This window comes from Harpia harpyja, chromosome 1, assembly GCF_026419915.1.
Source record: "Harpia harpyja isolate bHarHar1 chromosome 1, bHarHar1 primary haplotype, whole genome shotgun sequence".
Taxonomy (NCBI): domain Eukaryota; kingdom Metazoa; phylum Chordata; class Aves; order Accipitriformes; family Accipitridae; genus Harpia; species Harpia harpyja.
In genome coordinates, this window is record NC_068940.1 from 90371676 (window position 1) to 90391067 (window position 19392).

General features: G+C 38.4%; 1 protein-coding gene across 4 annotated transcripts in view; it reads left to right on the top strand.

The window, feature by feature from the left end:
* MYO3A (myosin IIIA) overlaps positions 1-19392 on the top strand; it is a 124882-nt gene that overhangs the window by 2591 nt on the left and 102899 nt on the right. For all 4 annotated transcript variants that reach the window (XR_008237631.1, XM_052804548.1, XM_052804532.1 and 1 more), the window contains exons 2-4: positions 6186-6259; positions 6738-6920; positions 11181-11315. Coding sequence is in view for 3 of the 4 variants with exons in the window: in XM_052804548.1 (XP_052660508.1) it covers positions 6257-6259; positions 6738-6920; positions 11181-11315 (321 nt within the window). In the remaining variant the exon portion in view is untranslated. The remainder of the gene's footprint in view (positions 1-6185; positions 6260-6737; positions 6921-11180; positions 11316-19392) is intronic.

Consider the following 19392-nt stretch of genomic DNA (forward strand, 5'->3'; position numbering starts at 1 on the left):
GCCAGTATAATCAATAGAGTCTGGAGAGCAAGTCCTCTTATGCTAAGGTAGATGCTAACCAGGTCAGGTAAATCAATTTTTGATTGCTTTGACTGCCTAAAATAGGGTTATATTATCTAGCTTAGGTTCCAGTAGGTAATAGGTATATTGTACATTTATCAAGTTAGGTGAATCCCAGCTCTTGTGTCTTTCTCACTTGTGTAAGCACACAACAGTGAAAGAAGTGGACTGACTGGTAGAGAAGGTTGTTGATTTTGATTCTTCATCTTCTTCACCGTAGCTGGGGCTAAAGAGGTTGGGTTTTTTTTCCTCTGGAAAGTTTCTTGCAGATGGGAAAGACAATTGTTCAGTTCTGGGAAAACACTGGGGGATGTACAGAATGTAAAGTAGTAAGCAAACTGATGTACATTCAAGAGAATAATTCAGGTAGACAAATCGATAGTACAAAAATTATGTAATCATGCAAAATTATACTTTTGTTGTTGTTTTAGAGTGAGATTATAATGTTAAGTGTATTCAGCTTTTGACAAATGAAGTAATAAAACCAGTTGTGTTCCAAACACTTGTTTTTAACTAATAGCCAAACTAGATAATCTATTCACGCTAAGCTTAGATTTGACTGTAGTTCCCATTCAGATATAGGTTGTATCATCATCAAAATCAGAGGCCAAATATCCTCCAGAATTAAGTAGGGGTGGTATTGGAATTTCCAGAGCAAAACTTATTCTTTGAATGATGGATGAGATAGTATGCTGCATAAGTGGCTCATTACAGCTACAATTATACTAGCTCAGGATCTGAGCTGCAATCCATGTTCATAGTTGAACAATCAAATTATTTGGACATTTGTCCAGGAAGTGCTAGGTGTGAGTATGTTGAATGGCACATTGTAGCATCATGCTCTTGGCTTGTCTTAAGAATTCCATGCAGCAACCTTGAACTTTCTTATTAAATACTTGTCAGTGTGTCATAAACTCATGAAATAAGAGGAAATGTGTTGTAGGATTTTACTGTGCTATTACATTAAGTATTTCAAGGCCCCACTGTGCCTTGTGATCGGTACCAGACCAAAGAGCTTATAAACTAGATATTGGATAAAGGCATCGGGTGGCAAAAAAAGTGAGGTAAGAAAGGTTTTATTTTTCTTTAATATAACAAGCCTCAGCAGTCTCTACACGAACATTGCCTACAATTTCTTTTTCTTTCTTTCCTTTTTTTTTTTAAGGTTGATTATTTTTCTGGCATCCATTAGGCAAGAGGTTTAAGTTTCAGAAGCTGAAGGAGTGCGAGTGTCACCTCCACAGAGGTAACAGACCCAATAGGCAATGTAAGCTAGTGTTGCTGGCTCCTGACATCCACCTCCTGTGACACAAGTGAAGATGTCTGGCAAATTACAGGGTAGATATGTGCAGGAGCTGTCTGGTTAAACACAAGTAGTGTTGTAACACTGTGTGGTGTGTAACACCACAAGTAGTAGTGTTTGCAATGGGAAAGGGGGGGAGTGGGCAAATAAAAGAGATCAAAGAAGACCTCAGTAGGTGTGATTTGAACTGAACCAACGAGGTCCTGGTTCTAATTTTCAAGACCAGAAGATTGTGGTAGCCAGGAGACAAGATGCTCATGGGAACCTAAAGGCCAGATTCATTTTAGTCATGTATGAATAGGTGTCTGCTTTGCTAATCATGTAGGCTCCCTTTATGGAGAAGGATGAATGACATGAGGCAAGGTGCCTCTCGTTTTATCAGCTCCTTATGGAGGAAATGGATATGCTTTCATCCAAGTGAGATGGAGGTCGATTCAGAAGCTATTGAGGGGGAAGGTTTAGAAAGAAGCTGCAAACTTAGGTGGTATGAAACAGTAGTAAAAATATTGGATTAACATGTAATATTCTATGTGAAATTCAGGCTCTATTGTGCTTGCAACCCAGCCTGCAGAAGGAAAACCTATTGCTTATCACCACTTGATTCTGTTGTCTGTAACACTCTGTGGCCTTGACCATAAAGCCCTCGACAGTGCAATTGGTATGTGTCTTAAGTTTTGGGTGCAATAAATGTGCTTCATTGAATTGCCTTTGCAGCAATCATACAGTCCACAGGAGATACACTGTGTTCTTCATGAGGCTGCCCCTTCCCTTTCCCTTCCCTTTCCAAACTAGCTGGATACTGAAAACGATGGAGAATGCAGTGATCTGCCAGTATTGATGCTGAGCAGGGTATCTCTGGATCTCTCTAGTACACAACCTGAGGTCTCCTGCATAGGGTGTGTATGTTTGATGTGACCTGGGAAGCAAAAAGTCTCATAGGGCTGGCTCATAAGAATTCTCACCCAGTTTGTTCTTATAACTGTGACAGCCAGATCACTGACACCTTATCCCCCTCTTAGAGCCAAAAACCCCCTGCAAACAAACCAAAAAACCCAACCACATTGGCTTGTTGTCTTAGAACTCCAAACCTATTTTGTCCCCACCCCAAATACCCTGAATTTAGTCACTGTGTCACAGTCCATTTGGATCTCTCAAATTTACGGGACAATGTACTCTGTGGTTTAAACTTTATTTCATAAGCTCATTAAGAAATACAACAAACAAACACAACAAACAGGGGCTCAATCCCCTTTTGCCCAGACTGATCTGTCACATGGATTCACTTATTCACCATTCAAGTCATAAGGTTTCATAACTTATAAACCATAACTCTTAATTCGTGCGCTTATGAGCAAAAAAAAAAAACCCCCAAAACCCACTTAGTTAGTTATCTAGCTGGCAGCGAAAGTGGTCATCGTTCCACCTCTGTCACGGTGCAGGCATCCCCTTTATCACACCGGGAAGCAGGAAAGCTTCAGCAGTCCAGCTGCTGTTGATCTGCTTCAAAATCTTTTGCGGTGAGCTGATGCTTTATACCTTCCATCTTGGAGTTTGGTCTATACCATTTTCCCAAGTTAGCAGGTTCTGAGGAAACTGCCAGACAAAAGATACTGGCTGCAGGAGACAGCGATTTGCAGGTGACAATGGTGCATAATGACCCTTTAGCACTTTCTGGCTGCCTGTCCTGCCTACGTGGTGCTCTCCTTTGACTTAATTGTGCTGTTCCCAGCACGCATCAGGCCTTAACAGGAGCTGGGTTAGCCAAAATCTGAGCAGAAGTTGAGTGAACTGTCACGCTGAGCACGCCGGAAGTATTTTAAAGGGGTTTTATAGAGGTTCAAGGGTACATTCCTAGCTCAGAATTTTGGATCAAGTTGTAAGTTGTGGTTTTTTAAAGTAATTTTTTAATGGTGAGGGGTATGATAAATTACCCAGTTGTTTGGGCATCCAGACGTATTCCAGAGACAGTCCAATTTATTCCTGAAATATGAGGTTAAATCATCGTCAGCTTTCTGAACTTCACTGACATGTAATAAAACATGATTCATCACCCAGAACAGAACACTTGAAATCATTCTATTTAATATATTTTTAATAATAGTGGAAGCTAAACAATTTATTTGCAGGGGCAGTTCTTAAACATGGTGGAAGTGAGGAAATATGATGTTCAATATAACTTATTCAAGTTATGATTTTGAAGCTGTAAATCAAAAGACAAAGGATTAGGGTGAATAATTCCTTCTGGAATAGCACTCAAATTATTGAACTATGACAGTTATAGAATGCATTATTGTTAAGTATGTGGTGACTTTTCTTAAGACAAGGTGATGTGCAACCTGTGTGATTTGCAGAGGAAATCTTGCGAGTCTAGCACTCTCCTCTGGTAGCTGAATAGCACCTGCAGGACCATTTTTCCTCAGCCCTTTAACAGTTCTTCTTGTGCCAGTCTCTGCAGACAAATAAGGAATTGGTACTGGGAGTCAGTGAATTTCAGCTGCATTCTGTTAATGTGTAGGAAGTTAATGAAGCCTGGGAAGCTGTCTGAAGCTGTAGGTTTTGATGTACATGTTTTTTCTTAGAGTGTTCTACTTGCTGTAAAACTTCTGTGCAGAGTGGTGAACCTTTGCTTAAGGGTATGTTTGGAGATTCAAGGTATCAAGAGTTCCCTGCTTGGCTCTGGCATGGGCTAAATATGAGAAGCTGGTCTTTGCATTCCTGCATCTTAAGTACTTGTCTTTGAAGGGGAGGAAATGAGTCTTCCTTTCTTCAAGTTCTGCATTTCTCCTACTGTCAGCTGCCTGGGTCAGAGGCTCTTACTGTGTATTCTTGTAATGTGGGACATAGCAGACCCTAGATTTTGATGGGAAACTACATTTTCTGTAGAAAATAATTTATATGCAGGCAGGCTCCAATATGATTTAGCAATCTCAGTTCTTATGAAGGAGCCCATTGATAGCACTCTACCTTTTTTTCTCCCCAAAACTCACTAGTTATGGATGGAGTATCCAGTAAAACTTTAAAAAAATAGTTAACCTCAATTCTAAAAACTAAAGCTCAGATAGAGAAATTTTGAAATTCCATCCTTGTTGAATCCCTCAAAGCAAGGGTTTGGGATTATGAATCCTAATCCCTTTATCATCCCCGATTAGGTTATTATTTTGTGTAGTCCCAATTATGAGCTAATTACAAAGCATTTATATATACACATATAAAGTGATCAAAAAAAAAAAAGGAACAATTGTATTTGAGCACTATTTTATAGGCAAAAGAAAAAGAAAGTTCCAAAAAAAATGTTGTAACTCGTTTGTGTTCATTCTCTGGGGAAGAGATGGCTTTGCCTGGAAGCGGTGAAGCTCCCAAGGCATGGATAAATACTAGGCATGAGGTGGAAACGCAATGCCTTAGAAAGAGACTGCAGTCAATGTCCTGGCTGAGTTGTGTCTATATGAATCCCAGGGGGAGGGTTGGACAGAAGGAAAAAGCAAATTTTGATTCTGGAATGGTAGTTTGAGATTTTACATGTTACAACTACATGTCTCCGGATCTTGATCCTTTATCTTTACTTTGACCTCACCCTGGATTTGTGTTAAGGGAGATTTCATTGTAGCAGGTTAAATTGGGTCATTTTGTTCCCACAGCCCTTGAAATCAAGGTGCAGGGCCAGTACTTGTTGCAGTCCTCAGTGTGCAACAGACTGCTGCAGGTTTCCTGGTGATAAGAGGATATTTCACCACTTTGCTTCATGAGTGGGTATAGAAGTTGGTAACAGTCATGTATATATTAAAAAAAGGGGGGGGAGGTGGGGGAAAGGGAGAAGAAAACCCTGTCTTCTCACTCACCAGTGAACTAATCAACCAAGAGCAATATGATGGGAAGAATCCTGAGCCCTGTGTTCCCCAGGCAAGATCGTATTATCCAGTAGAAAATCAGTCTGAATAGACGTGACATGCCACTATGCATATCAGATAATTGAAAGAGCTGGTACAATGCATGTTTGTATAGCAGTCGATTTCAGTTGCTTCTAGTTGGTATACATACTGTATGTATAGTCGATATACATGCTGCATGTATAGTGGGATATACACGGTTATATGAATAAGCGGATGAATAAAGACAGTATGTCTAGTATGCTGGAAGCCATAGATGAAACTGAAATTGAATCCATTCTCTTCATTACCAAAAAAAGTAGTATGGTGTCACGGTGCAATTTCTGTCACTGGAGTAATATTACTTAAAATGCTTTATGTGTGTAGACTTGTGCTGTTGACATAAAAAAATCCAAGAATAAATACACTGTAGTCTGTTTATAAAGTATTGTATAAAAATTTTAAAAACGGGTATATGAAAATGTCTATCCAAACCTGGCTCGTTTACTGCATATTGTGCTCAGGAAGAGCTTAAGCGCTCAGTAGCTGGCTTGCCTACTTAATAAGGGCTTGAGTCTGTCCTCTTCCCTGCCCCTTTTTCAGTCTTGGCTCTACAATTAAGAATATGAGAATGTAATTTTTAACACATTTCTACTGAGTTTTGGGCTGTTCTTAACAACAGGTAAAAGTGGGTTTCTGTTCTGTTGTTTTTTGTCTGGGGGGGGGGTGTGTGCTTTGTTTTTACCATTGTAGCTGCTGGATAGTCAGTCACTATGAAGGCTTGTGTAAGTAAGTGAGTTGTATCCATCATTGACCAGGACATAGGTGTAACCTGGTCAGTGATGGATACAATTCCATCATTGTAAAAGGTGTTTCCTTTACACTATGTAAGACAGTTATTAATGAATGTACATCAGTAAACACGTTTTCCATGACTGTTAATGCTTGGCTGTCAGAAGACCATAATATTCTGAAAAGATCTGCCACTTTGATCTGCTTGGCCTTACAAGATCTACATCAAATTAAAATGGTAAGAGTAGGATTATAAAACTGACCATTTGCTCTAAAAGTTCGAGTGAACCTAATGCTACTATTTAACATGTTTTGGTTTGTGGTTTTTTTTTTTTCCCCTTCTCGCCTGATTCTTGGTAATGGAGCCAAATTCTTTTGGATTTTATGAACTTGACTCCCATTCCCCTGCCCCTTAAAAAATCCAGGAGTGACATTATAGTTTCATTGAAGTGCATGGGAAAGCTTCTACTGACTTCACTCAAGCCTGAAATTAGTTCAAATTATTATTTGAGTTTCCTTTCATTTGATATTGTGTTGACTGCAAGTACCTGTATTAAGTGCAGCATTTCTTGTTCATTATGCTCTCAGTGCATGCACACTACATGCAAAAACATTTCTAGCATTTGAGACTGGAATGTGTATTTCTCCTGGCATTTATAGGAAACCAATTGCTATTAACCATTTGTTGAGGGAACGTTGAAATCTCTTTTTCCTAGGAGCCATCATTTGAGATGCTTCCGTTGACTGGGAAAACAATAATATTTGATAGCTTTCCTGATCCTTCAGATACCTGGGAAATAATTGAGACTATTGGCAAAGGAACATACGGAAAAGTTTTCAAGGTGTTAAATAAGAAAAATGGCAGCAAAGCAGCAGTCAAAATTTTGGATCCTGTTCACGTAAGCTACTTAAATTACTTGGTTTGTGCTTATTTAATTGTAAGTGAATTTATGTAGTCTTTTTCTTTTAATCTATGTAGATCATTTGCATTAGAAGTGATAGTGAAATAAACTGCTTCAACCTGCTGAGTATCAGGCTAGCTATCGATGCATTTTTCATATCGTGAGTGATCTTGGAAGTGGTTGTGTATGGTAGAAGTCAGAAGTATATCTAAACTTTACTTTTACTTTTGGTTCCCCCTTGTTTATCTCTTACTTTCAGAAGCAGAGCCGATTATTTTCCTTTTCAGTACCAGGAGTCCTAGTTTCCTCTACTTTACTGTTGTTCCCTTTCCTTTTTTTTTTTTTTTTTTTTTCTTTTAAGATACTAGCCAGTTACATACTTTTAAGTACTTTAGATGTACCTTCAAGCATCTAATTTAAGTACATACTTCTAGCTGAGTTACATGCTATGAGTGATACTTTAAAAATAAAATAGCATACTTTCTTTTTATTGTTACTGTTGGTTCTGTGTTTTCAGAATGTGCCAAAATATGTAGGTATCACAGAGGGATCCATCTTTTCAAATGGAAAATACAAAGCCAATAGCTCATACACACAAAGCACCAGGTGACTGGGAGGTGGAATTATTATGTTGTAGAGTATGTTTTTGTTCTCAATAGCTGACATTTATTGGGTGGCGGATTAATGCTCAAAGGGTAAGGAAGAACATTAGTCTGGTTTGTAAAGGCATACCCCACTGACTTCAGTGGTGCTGCATGTGGCTTGGGATTTTTCTCGAGAACAGTAACCTGCAAAACATGGACAAGGAGCTGTTCCTGTTTCAGGTGGCCCCTTTGAGCTCATCTTTTGCACTTCCAGTATAGGGTTGTGAGGCATGTGCTTCCATTTCACAGCCTCTGGGCAGGAAGGGAAGAGCACACCACGCCACGTGAAACACTGCAGGTCTGGAGCTGCACAGCTACACAGGGCTCTGTCTATCCCTGCATATCACACAGTGTCAAATTATGATCCTGTGGCCTGTAAGTCCATGAAATGTGCTTGTGAAAACATAGCATTATCTTTGCTGTATTTCTTGCTGATCTGCTTTTTATTTCAGCGTGCTTTCAAGGCAACAAAAGGAGGCTCATCTCAATTCAATATCACGTACCTCTCCCAAAGTAAACATGATTTGCAGCCAAGCGATAAGGATCTTGATTAATTCAAATGCATTGGAAACTATTTTTGGCTCTGTTGCTTTCTGTAAACAAGGTTCTTGTGCTTACAATGAATAGGCAGGACTTTCTTGCAGTTGGTGTTCATCTAAATGCCTGTATGGCAGGAAATGCTTCTGCTTTCATCTATTTCACAAGTGTTCAACAATGATTCGTAAGTGGCAACTGGCTATGGCAGGGATTACTGAAGGCATCGGGGAAACTTTCAATGTTGTGTACACTTTGGAGGTTGTAGGAAAAGGATAAAGGATGATGACAGGAAGAAAGAAGAGGTAGTAATGCTGATGCTAGAGGAAAGAGAAATAGATTAAGTAGGAGATAAGGGAGTAGAATATAAAGAAGACAGAAAAATACAATGAATAAAGATGCAACATAAGAAATTGAAGAAGAGAAAAGGTATAACTGATGAAAACAGATTCCTTATTTTAATGAAAAAAAAATGGAAGTCAGTAATGCAGTCAACATCACACTCCAAGACTTGAATCTTTTAACTGAATATATTCTTTTTATTCTAAGAATACTATTCTTCTTTTCCCCCTCCTATTTACAGGATGTCTGGAGTAGCTGCTGTACCTCCATGTTACTGTTAAAATGGCAGTCCTATATTAGAAATAGGGTGAAAGCAATAAACTAGTTCTTTTTGTTTAAACTGAAAGTATTATTAATGGCTGCAGAGGGAGCCATTGCAGTGAAGAAAAGGATACTTTCTGTATTCTTTAAATTTTACAATTTTTTTCTTTGAAGATGCTTTCAGAATTGTGCCACTTGACTGAAAAAAACAAGAAGAAATGTGTTTTTATATCACTTGGTCTAACTGATATTTCCAAATTAAACTGGGAAACTACGTTATCATGGGTGATGTGAGACTGAAATAAGCATTTCATGTTTAATCCTTTAGAGCTCTCAGATTATTTGTGTTGAATAACAGCTCAGCTTTTTGAAACTGAAAAGGGAAAGTGGAGGTGTTGAAATGAGAGTATATGAAGATGGAACTGAGAATGCTCTTAGTCTTGTCCTCAGGGCTATAAGTAAATACCATTGTACTTTAGGGCTCTTAGCCAAATTATCCTATGTCTTAAGTTCACATGAAAATATTCCCTCTACCATTTCTAAAAGAGGTACTGTTATGCAGGTAAATATGTTAAATTCAACCAAATATTTCAGGTTTTCTTCCTTCATAAAATACAGAGGAAGATTTCTGGTTTTAGTGTGCACAGAATGAATATTGTATTAATTTCATTCTCTCTCTTTTCATTTCTCCTTATAATAGTAAAAATCTCATAAAATCTGAGTACCGCTCAAGAGACAGAAACCTCTGTTAAATCACCCCAAGGCAGCCAGGGATATTGTATGTTCTCTGCGTAGTTTTTTGGCTTCCGACTCTTTGGGTTTTTAGTGGGTTTTTTTTGCTTTATGATCTGTCCTTTTGTTTTTGCTGGATGTGTTTTCTCTCTTCATCCCTTCTTATCTTCCACTCTTTCCCTTTCCCTCCTCTGCCACCTTCAGTACCTTGGTTCATTCTTCCTTCCTTGCATCTCTTTTTTTTTTTTTTTTTTTTTATTGGCTGTATTCTTTGTTGTGCTTATGGGAAAATTAACTTAAAGTGAGTTCCTCCTTTTTTTGAAAGAGGAAAATTTCTGCTGTTTTTCAGCTACTCCAATAAAAAAATCTCTAAAACCCTTCCTTGTGAGAAGACTTATTCATGTAAATTCAATATGAAAGTTTAATGGCCTAATTCCTCACGATCCTAGTGACAGTCAAAGTTCTTTGAGACCAGTCAAGCTGGTCTCAAGACAAAAGGCTAATATGAGGAACTTGAGTTGGATTTAGCATTGGAGAGATCTGTATAAGAAACAAGTGAGCAAAGTCCTCTTAGGGGCAGATGCCTTTGGTGGTGAACAAAATGAGGAGTGTCATTCATTGGGAAGATGAAGCATCCCTTTTCTCTGCCATGGTCACTTCTATTTGGCAGTGGTGAGACAGGTTTTCAGCGCCGAGTAGGTGCTTTTCATTGATATGAAATCCATTCATATGGATAGCAGAGTTTATAGGTAGCGTTCCTCTAGAACTGATTTTTCATTTCTATTTCTTTTTTGGTGGGTATAAATAGCAAATGGTATTAAAAATGTTTTAAATCTGGAAACGAGTATGTTAACATTTTTTTTTGAGATCTAAACAATGGGGGAAAGCGACTGCAGCTATTCTGCCTCTACCTGTGGCTAGTATGGATTGAATATTTTTTCAGCATGACTGAAAGACAGCCTGATAGTGTCCCTCAATAAGCAATTCCACTGCATAGGTGGAAGGGGTTACCTGAGTCATCCAGTCCCCACCATTGCTAGCATCCATGGTTGGTCTGAAAGGGCTTGCACAGCTCCTGGTGCATGTGTAGGCAAAATTTGTCCTCATCTCTCACCTCCAAATGGATTTCCCTTGCTGTGTAAGAAACCCGAGGTCTGTAACAAAAGACTGACAAAAAGCCACAACTCCTATGGCTCAGTAGGAGAAGCCAGAGAGATCACGGATGTCACCAATTTCTATGATAGTAGAAAATGAGAAAAATTCCCAGATTATTCTAGAAAGTGGGATGATAAATGAGTAAGGTGTGGCTGCGGTCATATTTGTTTGTGCACAGAGGGGCAGAGAGGTAATTCCAGCAGCACCATCTCTAGCTGGGGCACCCTTGAGACGAGAGAAGTAACGTGACTTCCCGAGGCATCTGCATAGCTACCCACTTGTGGATTGCACTGGCTTTGTCTTGAAATGCTCCTTCCCCATTCTCCTGAGGGCTGCTGTGTCATACCCCATGTGTTCATTAGTTGAAATTGATAAAGTCCAAATAAAAAAACAGGTGACTGTTTTGTACTGAGTAAACAGAACCAAGCTTTGTAGCCCTGCAAATGCTACATTCGTGTTCTGTTTGGGTTTTTTTCTTTGTATTATTTCAAACTACATTTGAATAGCCAAAAAAATGCTATATGCTGGTTTTTAAAATGGCTATCACTATTTATTTATTAACCTCTATGTATTTCTCATTTGACACTAGGATATTGATGAAGAAATTGAAGCCGAGTACAACATTTTGAAAGCTCTCTCTGATCATCCCAATGTAGTCAAATTCTATGGCATGTACTATAAGAAAGATGTGAAAAATGGAGACCAGCTTTGGCTAGTTCTTGAGGTAAATAATTCAGAAAAATAAGAGTTTTCTCTCAGTTGGCATTCCAATGTTGAGTGTAAACTCAGTGAATGAGATGCAAGTCATTTGTTTGATGTTTTTCTTTAGAGTGGTTGCATGTGAATGGATAAATGCTGCTGTTTAGTCTTTTCAGTGTTCTGAATTAATGGTCTGCTCTGAGTTCAGCATTCTTACTTTGATATTATGCTGATAGTGCTGTGCCTTCAGAATTAGGATATAAATTCTAATACAACTTCATAGGATTTGCTACCTAAAATCTTTCTTTGGTGAAAGGCTTGTCATGGGAATCTTCCTCTGGTAGCATTTCTTTAAATATGACTAAGATATGACATAACAATTAAAGAAACCACTATGATGACTTTTTTTCTAAATGAAATGATAGAAGTTAATTGAATTGCTTTTTTTGGGCAAGTAAATGCACAAATAGATAAATAAGCCAATAAAAACAGGCTACTGCCCAAACACTCTTGAAAGCAACAGGATTTCCTCAAATGGAGTCAGAGCAAGGTAAGGCCTGTGATTTGTGTGTTTCAGTCTTTAGTTTTGACTAATCTAGGAGCAAAGAACTTGATCATTACTGTTTTCATAGATTCACTATAACCTGTTCTGCAAAAACTTCCTCCTCTCGCCAGAGGAAAATGAAGAATGACTCTGACAGGAATAGTGTGCCTTTCATAACAATCAAGGCTCTTGCTGATGTTTGATCAGTGTTTGATAAGGTTGAGATTGAAGAATTGGTTGTATTTCATGATTTGTCAGCTGAGTGAATACAAATCTCCTGCCAAATACCTCAATGATACAATGGTATCTAATCCTGGAAACAAGCTCTAAAAAATGTTTAAGTTCTAAAAGCTTTTCCAAATTCTTCTGACTTGCATTGGGAAGATGTTTTTAAGAATAGTTTGCATTGGAAATCATAATAAATTATTAGGTTAGACTGACATCAGAAGATGTCAGCTCTTTGTGCAGTGAGCATCTTTGAAAACCTAGCTTCTGTTGTGTCTGCTGGGCATTTGAAACTCCATCTGTGAAACTTCTGGCCTGTAAAGGGTGGATGCCAAACAACTAGGATGGAACAGACTGTGAGGAAACAGTCAAGTGTTTATATTTTAACTTTTATATTTCACATGGATTAATTTTCTTAATGTGAAAAACACAAGCCTACATCTGGAGTATAAATTTTATATTTACTCTTCGCATGCCGAGCTGTACATGTGCAAGGGTGTTGTGGTTTAACCCCAGCCAGCAACTAGGCACCACGCAGCTGCTCGCTCACTTCCTCCCCACCCAATGGGATGGGGGAGAGAATAGGAAAAAAAAAACAGTAAAACTCGTGGGTTGAGATAAGAACAGTTTAATAGGACAGAAAAGAAGAAAATAATGATAATAACAACAACAATAAAACGACAATAATAATAATAATAGAATTGGAATATACAAAACAAGTGATGCACAATGCAATTGCATATCACTCGCTGACCAATGCCCAGTTAGTCCCTGAACAGCAATCTGCGCCCCCCTGACCAGCTCCCAGCAGTTTATATACTGGGCATGACATCATATGGTATGGAATATTCCTTTGGCCATTTTGGGTCAGCTGTCCTGCCTGCGTCCCCTCCCAACTTCTTGCGCCCCTCCAGCCTTCTTGCTGGCTGGGCATGAGAAGCTGAAAAATCCTTGACTAAGTGGCAACAATCGAAAACATCAGTGTGTTATCAACATTATTCTCATACTAAATCCAAAACATAACACTATACCAGCTACTAGAAAGAAAATTAACTCTATCCCAGCCAAAACCACGACAAGGGTCTAGTATGGAGTGTGTGGAATAGTCTTGGATGCTTTCTGTCACTGCACATGTAGATCCATGAATACAGTGGATTTCAGCTGGTGTGTGTACGTGTAGATATGCATAAGTAGAAAAATGAATTCTAGTGGTGACTTTGGTGAAGCTTTCCTTTTAATAAAAATACCTGTGAAAGAAAACTGTCATGGAACAGATTCCTCTGTTGAAGTGTCACCTTCCTTTCAGCTTGTATGCAGCTTTACAGGGCCGTTGCAGTTTGTTTTTCACAGTAGCTATTTAGGTGTCCTACAGTTTATAACAATGAAGATATCTTCATCATCTCCCTTCTGGTTTGGGGTTTTTTTTTTAACAATATATTTCTGTCTAAATTCATAAAGGTAGGTGATTAGTCTTTACTTTAGCTTTCAGAGACCTCTGTTTCCATTGCTTTGGGTTGTGGGTTTTGGGGTTTTTTTAATTTATTTTATTATAAAAGAGCATTTTTACTTCAGAACTGTTGCTTCCCCTGAAGATGGGAATCCAGTCTTGAAATTTAGATTTGCAGAGTTTGATACCAAGGAGATCTTTCTCATCTCCTTCTCTCAGAAAAGTTATCAACTAATCCCTGCAAATTCTGTGTGATGCTCTGAAATGAAGATGGACCTTTTGCAGTCAGCACCTAGCCTGTAGATATATTCCCAAAGACTGGAAGGCCAAACAGTGTAGACCACTGCAGTTTTTCTGAAGCCGCTTCCATAGTATCTGAATGCAAAATGATGTCAAGGAGGAAAAGTAGAGAATCAAATGCAGACTATTGTGCACTGTAGTATTCTGGATTCCTGCAAAGCTGCAGCTGCCAGGGAGAGCTTACAGGAGCAGCGGGGCATTGAAAGCAGAGCTTGTTGCTCTGCTCTGCTTTTGTGTTCTGTGATGGGATCTGCGAGCAAGAGGTTTTGGAGGAAAAGTTTCTCAAATTCCGCTATGAATGAGCTTAGAGCCACCACTGTAGTTTACCAACAAAGTTACTCTCTGGAGTGTTTGAATCCGTATATGTAGATGTTATTAAATCATTTTTTCCTAGAGCAAAAAAATCCTCAGCTCTTTAAGGCACATCCCATGCAATGTATCAACAGCAAGCCAGTCTGGAAAGGAAGATTGTTGCCAGGTTTCTTTTCTACTAATTCCATCTTCAATATTAGTTATATGTACTGTACTGTTCAATTCTTATACCTTTGTTAGTATATACAGTGTGATGATTTTTGACGTATCCCGTAGGTTTTGGTAGCTGTTTTGTATTGCATTTGATCATGTTTGGGTTTGGGGAAAAGAGGCTAATCAGGTTTGAACTAGGCTAAGGTAAGTGGCTGAGGTACAGTTTTGAGGCCCAAACTGACCAAGTAGCTAAAAAGACTATCCTACAATATTGTTAAGGGTTCTTAAGAGATTTTAGTCCCGAATACTTGAATTATCATAAAATCATCAGACCTCATAACCTTGGATGGGTTTATAATGAGACTATTGCAGTCTTGGTATGAAATATTCCACCCCACCTTCCATCTCTGTTTTACAGAATGAATCTATTCTTACATGATTTGGTACCTGTTGAACCTGTACTCTCAAATTCTAGGACAAGATAGTTGAACATTCCATTTTTAACTAAAATTGGCACTTTCATTTGCTTCTCACTCTAAGGCATATGTGAACAATGAGGCACTGGATGTTCACAATCCAGGTTGGAGGTATTGTCCTCTGACTAGAAATCATTAAACCAGATGACTATCAAGAATTATTTACCTACAACTAAATGGAATTTGGAGCTGACCTGTTAGTGTGGGTCATCTGATAGTTTCTATGTCTACAGAAGCCAAAACTAGTTGCTTCAGAATGATGGAAATGATCTGTTACAGAATAATCCTGGGTAAACATGACATTTCTTCTGAATCTCTTCACTTAACAATTGCCTAATAGCATGTGCCTTCATAGAAAGTTTTCCAATTTCAAGTGAAATTCCTCATTTTCTACTGAACACTTGGATTTCATTTTCTTTGCTGTATTTCTCTGTCTCTGTGCTAATGTGCAGATTACCTAACTGATCTTGTAAAACATTTTGAAGTTGCAGTGCTGTAAGCTAGAAAAAGGCTTCTGAGAGAGTAGGACCTATTGTTCATTAATTTTTTTCTATTAAAATAAACACATACTTTTTTGATATAATAAAGTATCAAGAGATGTGTAGTCAATCTCATACTTTGATTTAACCTTTCAGTGTAGATCTAATCAGTTAAAAAACATGCATAATGATTACCTGGAAAAATAAACAACCTTTTTGCATAACACGGTTCTGCATGTGACACACTAATACAGTATTTGTAGAAGTGTAAAGTTACTATGTTGTCTTCATCTTAACACATAAGGACCTAAATCTGAGACTAGTATAGAATATGAATTTTAACAAATTATTAAAAACTAGAGGAAAACTAATAATATGAGAGCTTCTAGCATCATTAGCGTTTTTTGGTAAAAGTAACCTAACTTTCTCAGTTCAGCATTTTTAAGGAAACCGCCTACAGGAATGAATGTGAAACAGGAATACATCCATACATAATAACAGTACTCTTGACTCTCAGTTCAGAAATGCCCTTCTCTCTGTAGGCTGCACTCAGATAGGCTGAACAACTGCCCAGTGTGGATGCTGTTCTAATCACGTTTATAATAAAGAATATTGCTGGAGAGAGGATTCTTGCCAGGTGTATTAAGCCTTGTCACATGTGTCCAGAGATGCAGGCAGAAGAAATTGGCCTATTGAGTCTGTGTTGAAAAGAAACCACTTGAGTATTATACTTGGGATGAATCAGCTTAGCGGTTTCATGTCAGCAGACATCAGCATGATGACATAGCTAAGGCAGAGTGTGCTATAGCCCATTTCTTTCTGCTCTGGATGTTAGTTCAGAAGGGAGTAGAACTGACATAGTTGGAAATCACATGATGGAAGATGGAGCAGGGAGGTAAATTGTATCAGGCCCTACAGGCGAGCATGTAGGTCAACAGCAGGTGGGGAGAACAAGTGGCACAGCCCTTGCCTGAGATCTGGTGCAAAGAACAACCTAGTCAAGGCTGAGTGAAGGCTGAAAATACCACAGCAAGATAAATGGTAGGTCTTACACAGCTTTTACTCACTACTGTAAGCCAGAGTCCAAGAATCATGATGCAACATATTTCTGTAGTTCATTTCTTACACTGATCAGGTAGAACTTTAAGAAGCATCTCAGTCCATTTTCAAAAGACGCATATGCATGCCATATTTGAGATGGATTTGGGGTTGTGAGTCAAATAAGTAAGCTAGTATATTTTATAATTCTCAATACATTTTTATGCTTAGGAAATAGAGGGAATATCCATTTTTTTTATAGTAAAAAAAAAAAAAAGATTTTGTTTTCATGAGTTAAAACTTAGCTTGGTAGGGTAAAAAAGTTTGGATGAAGTGACCTCCCACCTAAAAACACAGTTTTGTAATATCAAAGCATTTTGTAGAAACCTCTCCCTTTTTGGAGAGGTGTATGTCTATTTCTGGCGAGGTAGAGGGAATTGCCAGGAAGTTCTAGAAATAAATCCCTTTGTGCTGAATGTCAAGATGACTGTCAAAGCATTCTTTTTAGGTGTTTTGGTTCTCCTAGCATGTACGTGAACGTTTCAAGAACATTTGCAATGCCCTGCTGAGTTAGACCAGTGGTCCATGTAGCACAGAATTCTGCCTCCTGTGGTGGCACTAGAAGATGCTATTTAGGAAGAGTCTGTCCAATTTTTGCAGTCCATTTCCCTCATGCTTTCCAGCAACCATGATTGTTGTGCTAAGGATGTCTCAGACTATTCTATTTAGTATCCATTTATGGACACAGTAAACCTGATGATAATACTGTCATGCTATACAGTCTCCTCTTAGAGCACGCAATTTTAATTTTTGTGTCACTATTATATACTTATTACTGCATATAATATTCCACATACTAGAGTATAATGTTTTAAACATTATGAAAACATTTCCAAATCAAAATATTTTTCAATGTGGTAAGAGATTTAGAATCCTGTTAATTTGAAAAGAAGGAATATGTTACAATTTGCAGTGGACTGCAAGCTCTGTTTTCTGATTAGGTACTTAAAAAGTACCTTCACAAACAATATTTGAGTAGCTAGTGCAATCTGTACAGGTGCTGGCTGTGCACAATCCAGACTGAAATGAATCTGATTCATCTTTGTTCTCATGTAGAACCTTTTCTTATTCTAGTGTAATCTTCATTAGAGAAGTCATGTGAAAGTGTAGAACAGCTTGTGCTTGCAACCTGCTTCTCTAAAGAAGTGGCATGTTAGCCTTTTCCATTCCCTCAACCTTATAACGTGGGAAAATAAATGCATTAAATAAATCAGTAACTTGTATCATCCTACATTGTTGCAGGCAAAGTGGTATACTTTGAGTTCAATCTTCTGGATGTTTCTTGATGGTAATTGAACCTGCTTACCAGACACTGGTAACTCAAAAGTATTACAGAAAGATTATCACGAAGGGTTATTGTGATCCAGTTGGCAGCTATTTTTGCTAATTTAAAATTTGCCTGAAGTGATTCAAATCTGTTCCTTAACTTTGATCTTTTAAAGTTAACATCAAGAGGAAAAAATTTAAATGTACAAATATTTAAATCATCTTTTTAAATTCTTGGGACGCTTCTATTTGTGTTGCTTTTTTCAGAAAGAACAAAACCATTAAACCCAGTAAATAGAAGCTCTCAGGAGTTTGATTTAAACTAGAACGCAGAAAATTGTAGTGCTTCAGTTCTCCTGGTCCTCTTTTTGCAAGCATAGACAAAGTACAAACCCATGGTGTGGATTCCAGTTAATCTGAGTGAGGACACTGTAGCCCCATATGGAAAAAAGGGATAAAGTGCCAGTATACCAAACTGCCAGCCTGCTGTAATGGCAGTCCGTTGCTACTGGATTACTTCTAGTGGCTTGCCTGGCCTGGGAAAGCTTGCACATCTAGCCAAAATGCTTGTAACAGGGTAAGAACTGTGGGAGGACCTAGCTGACAAAGGCTGATGCTGTGTGATAAGCACAGGGTGGCAAACTAGTGTAGTTCCTACTGAGTTACCAATTATAAGGGCAGTTGCGATTGTCTGGCAAGTCACTTACATATACTGAGTATATAACAAGCTGAGATCCCCTGATATAAGTCCTTTCTGGTTTTGTGCAGATCCTTTAGAAGAATTACTGTTCTTGAAGTTGCCCAGAGATGGAGAGCCCAGCACAATGCATAGATCATCAATTACTAATTGATCAATTACTTTCCAATCCTAAAAGTGAGCCTTCATAGCAGGGAGCTTACTTCAAAGCTTTAAGCCAAATAGAACAAATGGATTTGGAAATGGAGAACCAAAGGGATAACAGAAGTCAGTTGTGATCTCAAGCAGCTGCAAGCATTTGTCAGCATTGCAGCACAGGAGAGTTATTAAGGAGGATTTGAAGGAGGATAGCGGTGTGGTTTCTGTTTGTTTTGGCTGCTCCTTCAAAGCAGAAAGGAAAACATGTTATGCCTCCAGTCAGCTGGTGATGGATGCCAGCACTGCGAGTTGATCAAGGATGGAAGTCAATCTGTTGCTGCCTAAGGAAAGGTATTAGGACTGCTACGGGTCCTGACAGTAAAAGCAACTAGCTCATATCTGATCTGATTGAGAAGAGGCAGCCAGCACGAGGGTTCAAGGGAAGAGGGGCATGGTCAGAGTTCGCTGGTTAGGGATAAGAACTCACCAAGGCCAAGAAAAGGTGTTGCAGTAACTCCTAGGTAAAATGAAGAATACTGAACAATAATACATCTGCACTGCTGCATCTGGCCTGGAGTGAGTCTGCTGTGCTGTTGCACTGTTGTATCTGGTGTTTGGAGAGAGAATTTTAGTAAATCAGATGCTTCTAGATGCTTGCAAATGTTAACTGTGGTCACAGAGAGAGCCCTAGAATTCATGAAATATGTATAAATTTTCCTTAGAGATTCATAAATGAACAGTGACAACACAATTTACATATGTGTCAGAGAAAAATTAGTATAATTAATGCCTAAATCTTGTGTGGCTAATACTTTTGGATCCTTCACTGACCTACTATACATGGAAGAGTTTCTGATCATGTCGCTTTTTTGACATTGCATGTAATGTATGGTATAATTCACTGAAGTGCATCCTTTTTTTTATTTTTTCTTTTTTTTTTAAATAAGAAGAAATCACCTGCTTTATT